General features: G+C 36.7%; 1 protein-coding gene across 2 annotated transcripts in view; it reads left to right on the top strand.

Moving 5' to 3' along the window:
- Sec5 (secretory 5) overlaps positions 1 to 20,268 on the top strand; it is a 99,900-nt gene that overhangs the window by 17,147 nt on the left and 62,485 nt on the right. For both annotated transcript variants that reach the window (XM_068227474.1, XM_067146319.2), the window contains 5 exons: positions 1,713 to 1,860; positions 1,939 to 2,134; positions 7,084 to 7,204; positions 11,974 to 12,188; positions 19,517 to 19,632. In XM_068227474.1, coding sequence (XP_068083575.1) covers positions 1,713 to 1,860; positions 1,939 to 2,134; positions 7,084 to 7,204; positions 11,974 to 12,188; positions 19,517 to 19,632 — 796 coding nt within the window. The remainder of the gene's footprint in view (positions 1 to 1,712; positions 1,861 to 1,938; positions 2,135 to 7,083; positions 7,205 to 11,973; positions 12,189 to 19,516; positions 19,633 to 20,268) is intronic.

Genomic DNA, 20,268 nt, shown 5'->3' with positions numbered 1-20,268 from the left:
CAATTTAAAGGGTAAAGTTCTTCATAGTCAAACCTGTGAAGTGGTTGGTAATGTCTTCCAATTTAAGAGGAAAGAAACCGTGCTTGATAATCCAATAAAACTCAAATCCACATTGAAACAAGTGGCCGAAGCAACTGGCGTATTGTTTATTTCTGTCCAGTGCATCAAGTATCCAGGCATGGACGTGGATTAGTTACTTTCAATTCCTTACAAGGAAAGGCCCAGAAGATCTTGAAAACCCACTTTAAACAATTTTAATGAGCAATTTGTTTGCTTTACTGTAAATAATTTGTACTTTATAGAGAAAAGAATACCCACTTTAAAGAAAATTCATGCAAAATACAGACTTCAATAAATTTAAAAGGAAGTATAAACACACTCCATAAAATTCTTCGCAATCTAGGACTTAGGTGGTAGAAAACAAAAAGTTCTCCAGGAACACAGTATCAGGGTCAAATGAATTGCTTACATTAGAAGTATCCAGAAGTACAGGCAGGTGGAACTCGGTTGTCTATATCAACGAGACTTTCCAAATGCTGGGGCTGTACCTTAATTAAGGCCATGGCTGCTTCCTTCCCACTCCTAGCCCTTTCCTACATCATCGTCGCCATAAGACCTATCTGTGTCAGTGCAACATAAAATAAAATTGTAAAAAAAGAAAAGAAAAACCTGTTTTGATAAAAATATCAATATCATAATCATCTAAACTGGTGGAAAGGAATATTTTGTACCAAATGCCTACTCAAGATCTAAATCTAGCCAGAAAACAGGGATTTATCACAATGACTTGGACTTCAAAAGTTTCGAAAGGTGACTCAGGCAGGAATTAATACATACTTTACTACCTCATACTGTCCTCTTTATGGATAATGCTTCTTACCACAACAAGCAGCTATCTCACACTCCCACATCAAACTCCACGAGAAGAGAAATTGATTTTCTGTTTAACAGAAATGGGAATTCTTTTCACAAATACTTGCTAAAACCCCTATTGTATTTGTTAATTAAAAATGAACAAACTAGTCCAGTGCATTTATAAAATAGACAATATTTTATCCGAACATGATCATCCTTGCTTTCTCTGTATCGCTGTGCTGCTCCCCTCCTGTGCATGAGAGTGTTCTTATCTATTTGCATGAGCTATATTTATTAAGTGTCGAAGATTACAAATTCAATCCAACTTGAGGTTGGTAATTTTTTTAAGGTGGAAAATTTATTTTTTCATCTATATATGAAATAGTGCCCTCTTTGTAGATAATGCTCCTTACCGCAACAAGCAACTATCTCACACTCCCACATCAAACTCCACAAGAAGAGAAATGAAAATGAATATATGAAAAGAATTTGATGTATACATGAGGAATGTTTTCAGTAAAGTTTTTCCTCTCTTAAAATTCTAATCTGTTTAATTTACTGTTGTCATCTTCCTTGCTAGAAGTGCTTACTATAGTGTTGAATAGGCTAAATTTATATGACTCAGCAGTGGAGATAAAATGTTGAAATTTGAAGCAGAAGTCTCTAGAAGATGTATATTTGACAGTCTAAGCCATATAATGACAATGTTAATTTCCTAAGATAAGTGTGAAGTTTGGATACTCCTGTCCTTTTTATGGAATTTGTGGATTAAAACATTTTTAAGTTGTTGTTTCCTAGAATGATGTGAACTCTTTACCATTGTGATATTTTTACTTATGTATTTGTTTTCTGTTTAGGTTACCATGAGACAATTGGACCCATGAAGGAGAGTGCGGTGTGGGTTGAGGAGGCTCCACTTCAGACGTTAGTGTGGGGTCGAAGATCTCTCTCACCTACTAGTTATCAACAGGAAGATCCTTTAGGACTATCTGTTGAAGGCAATGAGTAAGATGGAAATCCTTTAAAGTCAAGGTACACAACATTAATCAAATAATATGTTAAGTGTGAATCTTTCTCTTTCAGCAAAAAGTTCCCTGAAGATGACTTGCATGAATTGTTTCCTGAAGGTTCTGGAGATCTGGCCTCAGAACAGTTTATAGCAGGCTGGTTTCTATTAGAGCATCATCATGTCACCACTTTTGATGACCTCAAGGCTGGCTTGGCATTTTTGCGACGTAAAGTGGAGGGTCAGAAAGAAGGTCAACTTTCATTCCTGAAGGTATGTGTTACGTAATGATCATATCAGCCAGTAAAATTAATAAAGGAGAACATGAATGGATAAATGTACATACAGTAGTCTGCCATTGACTTAAGAACTTTGGACTTTCTCTTGATTTAGTAAAACTTCAGTACCTACTTTTCAGACAATTTTATCATCATATAGAATGTAGTACTGTATGCACATGTTTTTTTGATCACTGACTTTATGGAAAGTGGGGACAGGGGAGGAAGAAGAGTGCCACGTCATTGTTAATATCCTTGGTACTGCCAATCAAAGAAATTAAAACAAATAGTGAAAAGTACTAAATTGAGCTCAATCTGAACAGTTTTTGCTTCATATATGCATGTTTACTTTATTCCATACATATAAATGATGAGGAAAAGAAATAGAAATGAAAAATAGGGGAAAATTTAAACAAGTGGGGTGATGTAGATATGTGTTTCTTTCTTGCATGCATTTTGCAGTCCCAAGAAACATTTACAATAATGTGACTGAAATATAAGTAGGGAATCTGTGCTATAATGGTTTTTCTCATGTCAAATGTTAAGGCCCTAAAAATACAAACAATTCACAATTCAAGTTATTAGATATACAGTATACAAGGTGAATTAATTATGCAAAAACTTCTGGCACATGCCATATTAGATTGTATGTTTACATAAATTAAGTGCTTTTACCAACATGACAATCTCATACTTCACTCTGCTATTAAAAAAAAATTGAATTTAACAAGCATGCGGGTTGTACTTCTTACTGAATACCAAAATGTTGAAATTACTTTTATTAGTTATTAATGGAAAATAAGTAACTAACACAAAATAGCACTGCTCAGTTCTTATAAATTTTTCAAGTTTGGGGCTGTCCAACCGAAGGAACACACTCCTGTCCGCTAGTGTTGACTACCGAGTGTATGATTCGAAGGAGTGTATCGATTCATTCAAGTGTCCAAGTGATTCGATTCACAGGAATGGCGAGCTGACGGCACACGATTCAGCTGACTCCCAGAAGACAGTGGTGATTGGCACAATCATGGATCAGCAAGACACAGCACACACACATGGTTCATTATCGGTACAGTGGACATTGGCGGGGAGCCGAACTTCCGCTGCAGCGAGACATACAGAGCCATCGCACACTGAAAGAATCATACGCAATCATGGATCAGTGAGACATGACACACACACAGTTCATTATCGGTACACTGGACATTGTAAAATGTTTCAAACAAATTTATTAAAAACCACCATTCCAATACTTTAAAATCTTTAAGTTTAAGATACAAATATTACATAGATGTTAAAATGGGACATGTTTTGCTTAAGCTCCCGCTCTGAGCTTATTTGAAAATAATACCCACTTGCATTCATTGTCTTCTTACAGGGAGGTTTAAATAATAGATGGATTTATTTGCAGTGTTAAAAAGGTAGTCAAAACATTATTCAAAAGTAGCTAGCTAGTAAATAGGTAGGCTATTAGGTTATTCTATTTATTAGTTTAATGAATCAGTATTATAAATTAGTTGACATTCGACAATTCAACTCGACTCTCTAGCCTACCCTATGACTATGCTCATGACCACTCACAATTGTCTTGTTTTATATTGGGAAGAACCTAAGTATTCTCTCAGTTCGTATGTCGCATCATTGCACAAGACCTCAACAATCAAAACACAAGATCACCGGTGTAAGTGGATAGCGAATAAGTGAGCCGACTGACTTAGTAGCTTAAATAAGATGATGTTGAAACAGAAAACCAGAGTGCTACTGTACATCTTGGATTGCCTACACAAAATATGATGATTTAAAAAAAATCTATTGCTGATAGAAAGACATATTTTCAAAGATGACCGAGTGAGTTGGCCATGCGGTCAGAGTCGCATAGCTACGAGCTTGTATTCGGGAAATGGTGGGTTCGAACCCTACTTTTGGCAGGCGTTAAGATTGCTTTCTAGGGTTTCCCATTTTTGCACCAGGCTAATCCTGGTGCTGTACCTTAATTAAAGCCATGACCGCTTCCTTCCCACTCCTAGCCCTTTCCTATCCCATCGTCGCCATAAGACCTACCTGTGTCGGTATGATGTAAAGCACCTTATTGGTTTATATTTAATATATAGGCTACTTACTGTGAACACAGGTATTTTTACATCTAAGTCTGTATATATAATAGAGTTGTGACTTTCAGAGAACTGTGGAAAATCACAAGTCTGTGTAGAAAATTTGAGTTGTATCGATTATTATTATTATTATTATTATTATTATTATTATTATTATTATTATTAACTACATAAGTATTTTACTGCACAAGTACCTATTTTTTTCCTACATTTCATTTTTTAACTTATTTGTTTTGTATTGTATTTACCGTGAATACAATGAAATTTCCATGTTCTTTGAAATCATTTAACAACAGACTAGGCAAACAATTGATACCTAATCTCCCACCTGGTGACAGCTCTAAATGCAGGTCATTGATGATTGTGTGTACAGATATTTTTCGTCTAATTAAATATGCTTATTTAATGGGGTTGCCATTGTGGGGGTGAAAGGCTTTGTAACATCAAAACTTGATGTGAAGAGGTGGCTGCTGGAGAAACCTGAATCTGAAAGCTAGATGTCACATAGGAAAGCAGTTCATAGAATGAAGACCAGATGGCAGCAGCAAGCATTGAATGTTTGTTGCTGCCGTCTTATCAGTTCACACTACACAGGTGCAATAGGAACGATGACTCTATAATGTGCTGTGAATTGGATCACTGTCTCGATTTAGTAACGTGAATGGAATCAAATGAATCGATTCAGGAAAATGAATCTAATATCTCATCACTACTGTCCGCTTTCCTTATATTTTTCTCTGGGACAAGGAAATGAGCCCGTCAATCACTGTCTGCTATTCCAACAGTTGCACCTGTCTATTACATACTGTCCATGGACTTCACAAAGTCGTGCAAAGAAAAGTTGTGCTCCATCTCCACAGTTTTTTTTTTTTTTTTTTTTGCAAAAGCTTTTTCACTCTCTCAAACTCTCATCTTAATCAAAAGAATAGAAAAGGAAATAAAATAGGAAGTAATGTACCAAAGTAATGAACTCTTCCTGAGTGAAGAAGAGAAAGAAAGAGAGCAAGATAAAGAAAAATGGACGAGCTTTCATTACAGACATACTTTCATTGGCAAGGATAACAGCAACTACATAGACTGTCTGGCTCTGTGGCTAATGTATTAGCATGCTGGCCTTTGGTACAAGGGGTCCCAGGTTTGATTCCCAGCTGAGTCAGGAATTTTAACCTTCATGGGTTATTTCCTGTGCCTTAAGAGACTGGGTGTTTGTGCTGTCTTCAACATTGATTTCATTCTCCATTCTCACAGACATGCAGGTCGCCCATAGGTATCTACTTGAAAGTATTATTATTTATAAGTTTCATATTCCGTATTGATTGGATTCAATGTAATAGACAAGAAAAATGTTCCACCGATCAATAAATTTATTGTGAATGAATTATTGCACTAGTACCGGTTTCGGCCTATCTTGGCCATCATCAGCTAGCACACAAATTTACAGTCATTAGACAAAATTACAAAGATGTTACGTAAGAGCATCCGGATGTCTAATGAAAAATGGAAGTAAAATATATTGCAGTATGTTGCGTTAAAATATCTCTGATTAAAAGGGGTGATGGTTAGAATAAACTAAAACCTATTGATTGAGCATGGACATGAGTACATAAACACATTAAAATATATATGCCACATCATAAGACACTAAAAAATATAGCACATTAAACACATTAAAACATGGTATATTTTAAAAACGTCTATTAAAATTTGAGTTCATGTTACGTTGCATTCATTCTTCAATCCTCTTGTAGTTCTTGTGTTGATTAAGTTGTATTAGGTGAATATCGAGAATGTTCTATGGCTGATATACTTCGTATTGGTATGTTATAAGAACTCTTGTCATTAAAATTTGAAAATTGAGTACTGTGCAATTCAACTGTTGATGTAGTCAGGTAAGATTTATATATACAGCAAGATAGGGTTTAATTTTAGAGCAGTTGGTGGTGACACTTCTCTCATCTATGCACGTTATATGGTTGTTATCTGTAAAGAAAAGCTAATATGAGTATAGCGTATGTATGAAGGAATGCTTGGATGTATGTGTGAAATGAAAAGAGTACTTACTGTTGTTGCTGTGGAGGTTGTGTACCGATATGTTTGGAGATTTGTTGTGTTCTGCTACGAGTACATCTGGGGCTCATGTTAGCAGTGTGGAGGGATGTTGGTGGAGGGGATGGAGGAGTGGCTATTGTGAAGGTAGGGGCGGGGTTAGGTTTGTGATTCGTCGGTTTGTTATGACGTGTGTTTACTAATTTTAGATAGTCATTTTTTATTGCAGGAATGACTTTGTCAAAGATGATACTGGTTTTCTCTGTAATGTCGTTAATGTTATGATTGGGGTTAGCGTATTGATCCAAAGAAATATAGAAATCTTCGGTTATGTTGAGCAGGGGGCCCTTAGAGTTTATGTTTAATATCATGTCATTATTGATGTCTGTGAAGTTGTGCTTAGATTCTTCTACATGTTGGCCTATTGATGAGAAATGGTTGTGCTTTACTGCATTTATATGTTCATTATAACGGACGGTGAAGTTTCTGCCTGTACGTCCAATGTAGCTTATGTCACAGTTGTTACATTAGATGCGGTAGACACCTGATTGGTTGTATTTATTATTATTATTGACTGTTTTGGTGTTGTGTATAGTGTTGGTGCTGTTGTGTGTGGTTTTGAATGCTATTTTCAGGCTGTGCTTCTTAAAGATATTATAGTATATATATTGGTGTTATTGAAGGTAAATAGGACATAATCTTTTTTCGGTTTGGCTGTTTTGATTTAGTTTTAGGTTGGGATTTTATTTTGTGGATGATTTTGTCTCTTCTTTATTTTCTTCCATAGGCTAATGTAGGTTCAGTAATGGACCAGCTAGATACGCTTACCACTCTCAAAGACAAGTTTGAACAAGACATAAAGGAGAATGGTTCAGACCCTACAGCCAAGGTGGAAAAGGCCATTCAAGGTAAACTTTTGTAGCATATAATGACATTTTGATGACTATCATGGGAAATAAATATATGAAGATATTTGAAAATACTATTACATTGAAACCTCTGTTAACTGAAAAAGGGGGCCTGTTCGCATTTTGGATATGCAACATTTCAGTTAGTTAATGTACACCCATTTTTGGAGTAAAAACTTTAGAAACTGACTCATAAGTTACAGTTACATGAAAAAATTATGCATATTTTTAAAAATCTAATGATATGATTCATACAGTAGATACAGTACAGTATTACCAAATACGTGTTAATTATTCACTATATCTTTCAGAAGTTCAAAATTTTCTTTTGGGTTTCTTGTTCACGTCCTCTTTTTGGCAGCAGTGTCACGCCAACATATTATAAAGAGGATATCTGTTGGTGAAGAATTTTCACTTTCTTTTTTCATTTTGATATGGTTTTGTGGTTTTCTTATGGGATATCGTGGAATAATGCTCTTCTAGTTTAACTTTTATTTTAACTCAGTTTTGAAATTGTAGAAATATCTACATTTACATCTGCTGCTAGAGTGTGCAAAATGTCTTCATTTTTCACTCTCTTGACTGCCTTGAGTTTTTATTCATTTGTAATCACAACCCCTAGTTTGTTTTCTTGACACATTGTATGCACAACAGAATCATATGACACAGCTGACCGAGCCACATTGAGACTTGACTAATGGCATAGGGTAAGCCTGGCTGCTATTTGGGAGGCAAGGGATGGGTTTAGCTGGTTCATAAATAATTGGAAATGTTGTTGACCTTGCATGCATGACCCACTTAGTGACAACTTTTTTTCTTACTTTCACTTTATATTTTGCCCAAGAAGTGTTGAAATTAAAAATAAGTTATAATATGAGCATACTGTACATATATTTTGTATTTCCTAATTTCTTTTTCTTCTTTTATGACCGCATAGGATCACTTTAGTCAGTCCAATGTTCAGGTCTCTTTGAAGGGATTGTTCGGGCTTTGCGTTCCTCCCAGTACTTCTTCATATGCTCCGATCTTCGTGCCCTTTCCTCGGTTGAAAATATGCGTGTTGTTGGTTTGTTTCTTGTAAGGGTAAAGCGGAGGTTTGTACTCTTGAGTTTTGTATTCAATTTTATTTTATTTGCGGTGTTTTCTGTTGTAAGGCCTATTTTCTTCAGATCCTCTCTTACTCCTCTGATCCATTTACATCCTGTTGTGGTATTTTTTGAGACTAGATTGTGTTGTTCTAGTTGTTTCAGAAGTCTTGAATCCTGCATCCTCATGATATGTCCAAAGAATCCCAGTCTCCTCTTACGCATAGTATCTGTAATGGGTTCTAGCTCTTTGTACATGCCTTTGTTAGGCATTATCTCCCACTGTCCATCTTTCTGGTATTTTTTGTTGATGCAGTTCTGAAATCTGTCAGTCTTTGATTGTTTATTCAGGTGGAAAAAGTGTTTCTGCTGCATATGTAGCTTCTGGTTTTATAACTATGTTGTAGTGTTTTATTTTTGCATTTATTGATAGACATTTCTTTTTGTAGATATCCCATGTTAATTTTTGGGCTTTGGCTAATCTATTTGTTCTTATTTGGATTGAGATTGTCATTTAGGTTATTTGTTATTACTTCTCCAAGATATTTAAATTGAGTTACTATTTTGATTTTTATTACATTAATGGTAACTTCTTTTAGTTGCTGATTTCTGGGGCATAATTTCTGTTTTTTTTTTCAAATGATATTTTGAGGCCAATTTTGTTTTGCAATGTTTTGAAGTTCTGATATCTGGGTTTTGTTTCTTTTCACTGCTAGTAATGCTAAATCGTCGGTGAAACCCATGTAGTTTGTTTTGATTTTTCGGCCAATCTTTATTTTTGGGAGACATTTCCTAAACAATTCCCTCATTACCATTTTTGTTCATAAAAATTCAGTTGCACATTTTGGTTAAAATGATTTTTGGTTAACAGAGGACCAGTTAATGGAGGTTTCACTGAGTATGTGTTGGTATGTACTTTTTTTGCTGTCTGTTGAAACTTATGCAGTATTAAGAAAATAGAAAATACCTAGAAGAAAAAAAGAGGAAGCATTTACTGAATTAAGAACATAATCTATTACACAATTTAGTTCATGGCTACAGTGACCATTCCAGTGTAAAAATACTAGGAACTTCAACCAATTAACCACTGTGTTTCATGACAAAATTATCAATTTTGCATTAACACCTTTGTATTATAACACCTTCATGCACTTATTCTATATAACAGCAAACGGCTGTGCATTTTGAGTCACGTAGCTATCAGCTTGCATTTGGGTGATAGTGGGTTCGAACCCCACTGTTGGCATCCCTGAAGATGGTTTTACGTAGTTTCCCATTTTCACACCATGCAAATGCCAGGGCTGTACCGTAATTAAGGCGCGCCACAGTTGTTTCCTTCCCACTCCTAGCCCTTTCCTATCTCATTGTTGCCATAAGACCTAACTGTGTCGGTGCAACATAAAGCAAATTGTAAAAGGAAAATTTTAGTATAAATTAATCAGAACAGCGAACTCAAATATCTTCGTAGCTTCTTTGCTGTAATATCATGTTTCATTTGCCTTCAATATTACATTTATGTAACTATGTTACTCTCAAGAAGCTGACATACAGTATTTGTATTTTTACATAAATTTCAAACTTCTTTGAAATCATTTACGAAAAAACTAGGTAAATAACTGATATCTGCCACCTCATGTATAAGCCTGAATTTTTGGAAGGCATTTACAAGAAAAATTAAATAATTAATGTACATACATTTCGTGTGGCTATTTCTAGCCGAGTGCAGCCCTTGTAAGGCAGACCCTCCGATGAGGGTGGGCGGCATCTGCCATGTGTAGGTAACTGCGTGTTATTGTGGTGGAGGATAGTGTTATGTGTGGTGTGTGAGTTGCAGGGATGTTGGGGATAAAACACAAACACCCAGCCCCCGGGTCATTGGAATTAACCAATGAAGATTAAAATCCCCGACCCGGCCGGGAATCGAACCCGGGACCCTCTGAACCGAAGGACAGTATGCTGACCATTCAGCCAACGAGTCGGACAATAATTAATGTAATTACAATATATTCAAGCTCTCCAGTAACTAAGGTAATTAAACGAATATTTTCCCAATTTATAGTCTCGAATTCCAACTTTGTCTTCATTTTATCACTCCCCTTCCTTTAAATGCTCAACTCAAAGTTATTTGTCTACTGATGTCATTACCAGGCGAGTTGGCCGTGCAACTGTGAGCTTGCATCCGGGAGATAGTGGGTTTGAATTCCACTGTCGGCAGCCCTGAAAATGGTTTTCCCTGGTTTTCCATTTTCACACCAGGCAAATCCTGGGGCTGTACCTTAATTAAGGCCATGGCCGCTTCCTTCCCACTCCTGGGCTTTTCCTATCCCATCGTCTCCATAAGACCTACCTATGTTGGTGCACGTAAAGCAAATTGTAAAAACAAAAAAACAAACAAAATACCCACTTATTTACAGGTACAGGACAAGCACATGAGGCGTCTAGTATCAAAACCGGCCAAGTCACTCAAGGCATATTTTTCAATACGGACGAAAAACCTGTAGAGACAAAGCAATGATGCTCAGAAAATATTTTTTTAACAGTTATATCCTTAATGGCTTAATATTTAAGTTCCGCTGTTTTGAGAAATCTAACTCATAATTAACCCATCTTTTTTGTTAATTTAAATTTTGACTTGGCCGTTTTTGTTGCAATTTTGTACAATTTCACAAGGTATGAAAGTAAATCTTTCAGTTCAACACTCGGAACAATATCCACGTTACAGCACACAATAATGACAAAATACGAGCACACTGGAAATGGGATTGCTTTGGCACCAATGATGGTAAGAAGCCCGCAAATACGTAAATCAGTGTTGCAAACGAACAAAAGCAAAATATTATGACTTCAAAGAATATACATTACAAGGAACGATTTTGCCTACTGATATTATCACATTGTTGCTTAATGTAACAACACAAGATTCCAGATAATGATGCTGCATCATAAAGATTGTCGCTCGTTCCTTGACTTGGCCGGTTTTGAATTCACTGGCTGCATGACTTGGCCGATTCTGTTGCACGACCGAGATTTCAGTGCTCTATAACATGAAGACATGGACGATTTTAAAGCATATTCTTGTTTCACCTGATAGTGTTATACTTCTACTTCAAATTTATAACCTTAACTCATTTTCGTAAATTTTGTGACTTGGCCGGTTTTGATACTAGACGCCTCACATGTATCATGGCATGATCTATTTGATGATGTAAGAAGCATGTACATGTATGTAATGTATGTCAAACTTCTCAGGGCTGAAGACTAATCAGTGCTGAGAACACCTTGGACATGTAACTTAATTGTTTGATTTAAGTTATAAAATCAGTAAGGACCCATGCCAGTGATGAGAAAAATATCTGACAATTATATTAATGCTGATAACAAATTTTATCATCATCATCCATTGACATATTAGACCTAATGTCTTGCCAAAATTTCATTGGATGGCTGTTGGATCTTGTTCCTTTAGGGGTGTACTTTTGTTTTGTTTTGCTTCATGTACCAATTGAAAAATTACTGAACATTAAAATCTGAAGACTACAGCTAACTAGGACTCTTTAGAATTTTGTTGATTCATTGGAATGTTAATGTTGAATTATTGATTTCTTTGATTATTGTGTGTGAAATTTGGATTCTTTTCACAATTATAAAAATCTTACGAATACCGTATATTCTCCATCCCTTTAGAGTCAATGCAAGAAGCCAACAAGCTCTTTGAGGAGGTTTTGGCTCGCCGAGACCGAGCTGATGCAACACGAAATGCTCTGGGTGTTCTCCATAGATTCAAGTTCCTCTTCAGTCTTCCTGTTAACATTGATCGCAACATTCGCAAAGGCGATTATGACGTTGTTATAAATGATTATGCAAGAGCTAAAAATTTGTTTGGTGATACTGAAGTGGCTGTGAGTCATTTCCTGTGATTTTCTATAAATATAGTAAAATATGTGTGTGATGTTACTTGCAATATTTCCATAAATATTAATTGTGTGATGATTTTTCTTGTCCTCCTGTGTTTCCATATTTTGTTCTTATCTCTCTGTTCCTTCCTCTTTGCTCACTGATGTGTCATTATGTTTATTCTAATATGTTCCTATTCCTGTTCCTATCTTCCTACATATGAAGCATTTTTGGAAAGTAAAGGTAAAAAGGCCAATATGCATTCACATTATGGTTAGTTTTTTGAACTTCCTCTATAAATGAATTACTAGTACATACTTGATTTTCCAACTTGTTGTTGCTGTTGTCCAAACGTTTATTTAATGAGGTAGTAGCTTCTGTTTCCCAGAGGTATAGAAGTCTGCTGCCTACATCATCACTTCAACCACATCTTAACTTATTCCTTTAACTTGTCATTGTTGTCGATTCTATGTTGACCAAGATGTTACTTTAGGTAAGAAAAAAATGAATATCATCACATGCATGATTACAAACGTCTACTGCTCATCCTTTTGTTAAGAATACTGGTCCTGCCTCCAGAGAATTCGTGGCGCCACTTAGTCCTCCAACAGTTTCCGCTGGTTGCTTGATTTTTTCAGTTAAATAACCACATGCTGAAGTACACCTTATGTTTGGTGGGATTTTGGATCAGCACAGCCATTTCCAGCACATGTGACTTGAATGAGATTTGGCATGCTACTGCCAGATAAATCCGATAAGAAAGCGAAAGGATCACAGTGAAAGCTGGTTTAGCCACAGTACACATCACAAATTTACCCTTTGATCTGTATGTGAGGTAGGCTATTGTTATTTTCCGAATATGCCTCATATGACTTTATTTGCTACTTGTTTCCTTTTTTCTGGTAGTTGTGAAATATATCTCTTAGATTTAGTCTTATTGCATTTGAAATGTATGTTACCTAATGAACTATATCAGTGATATGTCATATTGGATTGGGGACTGCTGCATTTTTTACAGCTCACTCTTCATCTAGTGCGAGTATACTGTGGAATATAAGTTCTAGCTTGAAGACATTCATTTAATGGAATTTAAGAGGATTACAGCAGTTCTGCCCATGTGCTCATCACTGTTAGAATGTTGTAATTTAAAATGTGAAATACAGTATATCAGTTATTTAACATTATAAAAATTTGGGAATATTAAGTCTTGTAATATTAATAATCTTCTGTCAAAGATCCTATTGGTTTAAACTGTACTGGAATATAAATGATTCCTTGCTCCTGTGGATCGGTTTATATTTGCCAAACATGTAGGAAGATAGCAACATGGTTTAAAGAACATCGCAGGCACTTACATCTTTGCCAGCCCGAGAAGTCTGCTGTGGCAGAACATGCCTGTTGTATTCTGAACACTACTAAATATACTTATCCAGTACTTAACATTATTTTATTAGGAAATGCATTTGTCAGAGCATTGCGTAACTATTCACTACAAAGAAAGTTCCAATGAGAAGAACAGCTGTTCTCTCCAGAGAGTATACATCTCTGTGTCGTTACGCTGTTGTTACTAGCGCACTCACTGTATTATTATTTTTATATACACTATAGTCTCCCCCACTTAGAAATGTGTTATACACTGAATTTTAAATAAACACTTTGAAGCTGTGAACTTATCAGATAAGGAATATAGATGAATTTAAAAAAAAGGGAAAACAGATAATCTATTGAATTTTGAAAAAGGTACTTCACTTCTCACAGAACAGTTGAGCTGAGTTGGTTCACAAAACAAAATCACGGAACCGCACAGGCAGTCAAGTATGTCTTGATGATCTACGGACATGTACATTTGTTGGAACATCGGGATTCTGTCGTGGTGTCACTGCCGTATCTGGGGTTGATGGATTTTCTACTGGAACAGCTGGATCTTGGCGTGGTGATACTGTTAAATCAGAATTAACCGAGACATGGCATTCTGGAGCTCTAGGTACGTCGTATGACTGGGCTGGTTCAAATGTAACTGATTTAGGTTGAATCAGTGTCCCACGCATTTGGTCAATATGGCGTTTCAGTGTCCTTCCTGATTCGTCCAAAATAACTAGGTAGTGTCGCTGACCATACTTCTTTACAACCTGTCCAAATTTCCAAGTGTACTTGTTATTGCAAAAGAAGCGCACCTGGACTCTCTCCCCCACATGAAACGATCGTCCTGATTTGGCTACCGATAATGAAGGTTGAGGTCGGGTAGGGAAGAAAGCATCAAGGCGAATCCTCATTTTTCGGTTCAGGTATAGCTCTGCTGGTGACTTTCCACATGCAAGGGGTGTAGCACGGTATCGAAACAGAATCTTTTGTATTTTCTCGTATATTGCGACATTATCATCTGAGGCAGAACAGAGACGATTCTTCAATATTTGAACATGTCGTTCTGCTAAGCCATTAGTGGCTGGGTGACCAGGTGCAGTGAATTTTTGAATAATTCCATTTGTTGAACAATAGGTGCGAAATTCATTGCTTTGGAAAATGGCTGCATTATCTGAGACAATGCTTGCTGGAAATCCATGAGAAGCAAATATACGGTTTAGCAACATGATTGTGGAGGTACTTGTTGGCGTATCTTGTAAAATTTACACTTCTGCCCATTTCGATTTGGCGTCGACACAAATCAGAAAGTTGCAGTTCTCAAAAGGTCCTGCATAATTAATATGCACTCTTTCCCAGTTCTCTTTTGGTTCGTCCCATGGGTGCACTGGTGATTTTGGTGGATTTGCTCTTGTCAATGCACATGTTTGACATCCTTTTACTAGGCGTTCAATGTCTCGATCAATTCCAGGCCAATAGACGTAGCGACGGGCCAGCTGTTTCATCTTCATGATGCCCAAATGAGTTTCGTGAAGTTCATTTAAAACCTGATCTCTTAGTCTTGAAGGGATAACAACTCTGTCTTGTCTAAACAGCACACCATCATTCAGAGTATATTCTGAAACCATCCGTTCATTCTGTAAATCAGAAACAAGTTTACTCAGTTCATGATTTTTACGTGTTTCATCCTGGATGGTGCGAAATGTGATTCGTTCGCTTGAAATTTGAAATATTAGGTGCGTAAATAACTGGTTAACTTCATCCCCAATGGAGATATCTGTTGAAGAATGGACTTGCTGTAGGGAAGCCCACGATAAACAGTCATAGGGAAGCCCGCGATAAACAGTCAACATTTTGGTTCTCTGCACCCTTCTTAAATTGAACTGTGTAATCGAATCCCGACAAGAACGAAGCATATCGTAGTAGACGAGCAGATGTCATCTGTGGTAGAGCTTTGTTTTGCTGAAAAATACGAGTTAGCGGTTCATTATCAGTCACTAGTGTGAAGTGCCTGCCAAAAACATAGGCGTAAAAGTGGTTGACAGCAAACATTATTGTCAAAGCTTCCCTGTCTAGTTGGCTGTAGTTCTGTTCTGATACAGTCAGTGATCGTGATGCATACGCAATCGGCCTTTCTTCTCCATCAATTAGATGGCTAAGGACAGCGGCAACACCTGTTGGACTTGCGTCTGACGTCAGAACTATTGGTAATTTTGGATCATAGGGCGTTAAGACCCGATCGCTACACAACTCTGCTTTTAACTTGAGGAATGCGGTTTCACATTCCGAAGTCCTTGGCCTTTGCGGAGCAGGAGCCGTAATGGATATGACATGGTGGAGAAATCTGGTATAAACCTGGAGTAGTATGTGATTAGTCCCAAAAATCTGCGTAGTTCATCAACGCTTGTAGGATGAGGCATGTCATTAACAGCTCTTAACTTTTTCTGGGGACTTACTAATGGTATTATGCTGGATAACATGGCCCAAATATTCAATTCTCTCTTCAAAGAAAGAACACTTAGCTCGGTTGATATGCAGATCAAAATCAGATAATCTCTTCAGACATAACCGCAAATTGTGTGTGCACTCCTCCAGAGTTGATCCATGTACGATTAAGTCGTCAAAATAGGCTTCTGTTTTTGGAAGTCCCCTGAGGATTTGTGAAATAATTCGGTTAAATTCGGATGGCGCTGTTTTAATTCCGAAACTTAGACGATTCATTCTATATGTTCCACGATGTGTAGATATAGTCTGGATTGTAGCACTTTCATCATCAACTACCAAGTGCAGAAATGCTTTGAACAAGTCCAGTTTACAAAAATATTTGGAATCATGTAGGCTGTTCAACACATTATCAATTCGCCTTATGGGGTAATTTGCAGCAACAAGTTTCTCATTTACACCACATTTGTAATCAACACATAATCTAACTCCTCCATCTGGCTTGGGAATGACGACCAACGGTGACCCCCAGTCACTTGATGATACAGGAGATATGACCCCAGCTGCTTCTAGTGAGTCCAGCTCCCTTTCAACTCGTTCACAAAGTGCATAGGGAACATCCCGTTCTCGTGTAGATACTGGTTTAGCTCCCTCATGTAACTGTAACTTTACTTCAAATTTTGGAACACGTCCAATTCTCTCTTCAAATACATCAGGAAATTCATTAATTATGTCATCAACTGAAAAGATAGCGTTAACTGGATATGACATGAGTGGAGTTTCCTTGCTAGCATCTATTTCCTTTAATTCAATACCAAGTCTCCTAATCCACAATCTTCCAAGTAATGCCGAGTAGCCCTTAGGGACAATATATATATCATCTTGGATTTCCTTGTCTATATACAGCTGAGACTGTAACCTTTCCCATAGGTGTGATAATATTGCCTGAATATGAACGAAAGGCAATTTCAGATTGTTGTAAGGATAAACCTAGATCTAATTCATTAAATGCATCTTCAGGAAGCAAAGTAAAACATGCACCAGAGTCAACTTCAAAACACTGTGTCTTATTGTTTAGTGATACAGTAACCATATATTTATCAGAGTCGGGAGTAACTTCAAATAATTCTACATGTGACGGAGAGAAGGTAGGTTCTGCTTTACTCACACCGTATGAATGATCCTGGGCATCACATGGGATAACTGAAATTGATTTAGTTGAGCTGGAACTATCTGCTTTTGATTTGGAATTTCGCATTAGGCTGGTGATACACACCTTGGCGAGATGACCTTCTCTTCCACAAGAATCACATCTAATATCATACCTACTAACTCGGCATTCTGACACACGATGATTCGGCTTAGCACATCGGAAACAGAGGTTATCAATTCCTAATCTTCTGAAATCAGGTCTGATTCTTCCACTAGAGAGAGAACGTTGATCATATCGGATACTTTGATTCGGTGAACGTGTGTTGCATGAATGGTCAGGGCTCAATGAATGGTTACTCTTGCTATAACTGGGGCTCGGAGAACGATAACGCAAACTGTGATCCCGTCGAGATCGGTGATCTGAGCCAGCAGTAACCTTATATGTATCGCTGTTGTTGAATTCAGATGCCGATTAAAAGGTTTGTCTGGTAAATTCCCTACTTTCTATTCTAGACGTTTCCAATAATGTTGCCTTAGCTAGGATTTCATCAAAAGTGGTGATATTAGATTGCAGTAGCTGTTTGCGTAACCAATTGTCTCGTAAACCTCTTATTAACTGGGCTCTTAGAAATACATCCAAAATTGAAACTGTACGTTGACATTGGCATCTGATTGTAAATTCGCACTCAGCTAAATTACGTTGAAGAGTTGCGACAAAATCAGCGATAGACTGTCCCTCTTTCTGATAGACATTTAAAAAATAATGCTGAGAAATAATGGCACTTTTCTTGGGAACAAGCATTTGGCTGAATAGTTTAACCAGATCTGTAAATGACTGAGTTCTGATCGATTTTTCTGGGCCTAGAAATGCAGATAGACTGTTGTAATGCACGGAACCTATAGAGATGCATAGTAGCTGTGCTTTCTTTTCATCATCTGTGATATTTTTCATTGCTACGTAATTCTCAAACCTCTCCACATAGCATGCAAATTTTTCCTTCCTAGAATCAAAATTTTCAAATGGTTGTATGCTTGAACAGTTACCTGAATGCGACATTTCTCTTCCTGATTCTCTTTGGAATGTTGTTATAAACTGAGTAAGCAGGGTTTGTTGTTGTCGGTTGAAAGCATCTAATAGTTTAGCAAATTGTTCTGAATCCATTCTTCTGAGTGTAACCTAATTGTGTCAAAACAGCGGTAAATATTTGCGGTGGTCGATTGATAGTACTGTGCAGGATATTAGCAATACTTATTTATACTTTCACCTCGTCGCCAACTGTTGTATTCTGAACACTCTACTAAATATACTTATCCAGTACTTAACATTATTTTTTTAGGAAATGCATTTGTCACAGCATTGCGTAACTATTCACTACAAAGAAAGTTCCAATGAGAAGAACAGCTGTTCTCTCCAGAGAGTATACATCTCTGTGTCGTTACGCTGTTGTTACTAGCGCACTCACTGTATTATTATTTTTAAATACACTATAATGCCATACATAATGACCATCAAATCATTTTGATTTAGCTTCTGTCATTTATAAAGAGAAACATTTTATACCTAGAATCATTTATGAGGCAATAGAAATTGCTGAACACCCGAATAATTTTAACAAAGATGACAGCTATATACTGAGTAGATCATGGTACTTTCCTTAGTTAACTCATCAACATCTTCCTCCTTGACTCTGAAGGCCCTGGAATGAACTGCATTTCCAACAGGGACTCTATCTTGAGTCCGGTTACTGTGGAGTGATAGTTGCCAATGCGTTATTTGTTATTGCTCTGAAGATGATCCTGGTCGCAGGATCGAAATGCATCAGCAGATTATTAACATTACACAACCTAATATCCCCAAATTATTATGTCATTTAGAGGTTGTGAAAGTCTACATATTAAGATATTAGTTATTTGGTTGTAAACATGAATGTTTGCTGTATGATACAGGCACAGACTGATGATACTTGGTCATTGACATATCATCTTATAGTAGCATGACATGACGTGAAAAATATTACTGAGAACTAATTTCAATTATTATCTCTGTTTCCTCTAGTGTTTTATTAATAAAACTAAAATGTCCTTCTGATGCATATATGTGCTATTATGTTCGCATAGCATTCAAATTGATGGTTTTAATCACTGCGGCTGTTTTGTTTTGATTGTTTCTGTGCAAACATATTTTCACCCATTCATCCAAAGGATCTGTCATTCAATTTATTACTCAGCAGGTGTTTAAAGTAAACATTTCTAATAGCAGTTTTAAAACATATGATGATGTAATACCTTTTGTATTTATGGAAAAACTTTTATACAGGATCCTTTGTATTTACTGTAATATTTCACCGGAATATCATAAATTATTTTATAAACTTTCCAGATATTTAAGAAAGTTTTAGCGGAAGTGGAGCAAAGAATGAGTAATCTTCAAGAAGTTCTACGTGGTAAACTTCAGGATATGCCAACTACTCTAGATGAACAGAAGAAAATTATTAGGTAAACATCCATCTTGTATGTAATGGACTTCGGCTGAAAAATATTTCAACTGGGTATTGCTTTTCAGTGTTGTGCCTTTTGTACATTAAATCCTTTAACAATGGAAATTAGATCTGATGAGATTAGTTTTAAGTACAGTGAAACCTTGTTAGTGCGTTCTCATTTACACATTTTCCCACTTAGCACGTTGTAAGTTCGAAGTCGCAATTCTCATCATATTAAATCTGTATAAAAATAACTCGCTTATCACATCACAAATTTTCGTTATTACTGCTTAGTACGATCACATTTTTCCCAGCCCTGAAAATGTTATTTGTCATTATTTGTGAAAGAAGCGTGATTTCTAACTCGGGTAAGAGCCATCGCCACAGTTGCATGATTACGGGAAAAGGCCTTGAATTCCTGAATTTCACGGGATAAGTTGGACCTTTGGGGAGAAAGCCATTAGCCTCAGAAATGTTCAGTTTTGCTTGCCAGTTCACAGCGAGATTGCTGAAAAGCAGTGAGCCTGTTTGTACTTGTATTTCATATTCCATTCAGAAGTTAGAAATTTAGTTTGTATTGCGTGCTACAGTGAAATGTACCGATATTTGTTGCATGATACGGTAGCCTATATCTGGATTAGGAACAGAATTG

Source organism: Anabrus simplex, chromosome 4, assembly GCF_040414725.1.
Source record: "Anabrus simplex isolate iqAnaSimp1 chromosome 4, ASM4041472v1, whole genome shotgun sequence".
NCBI classification, from domain to species: Eukaryota; Metazoa; Arthropoda; class Insecta; order Orthoptera; family Tettigoniidae; genus Anabrus; species Anabrus simplex.
The sequence above is the reverse complement of the archived record's forward strand: the minus strand, read 5'-3'. Positions and strand labels throughout refer to the sequence as shown.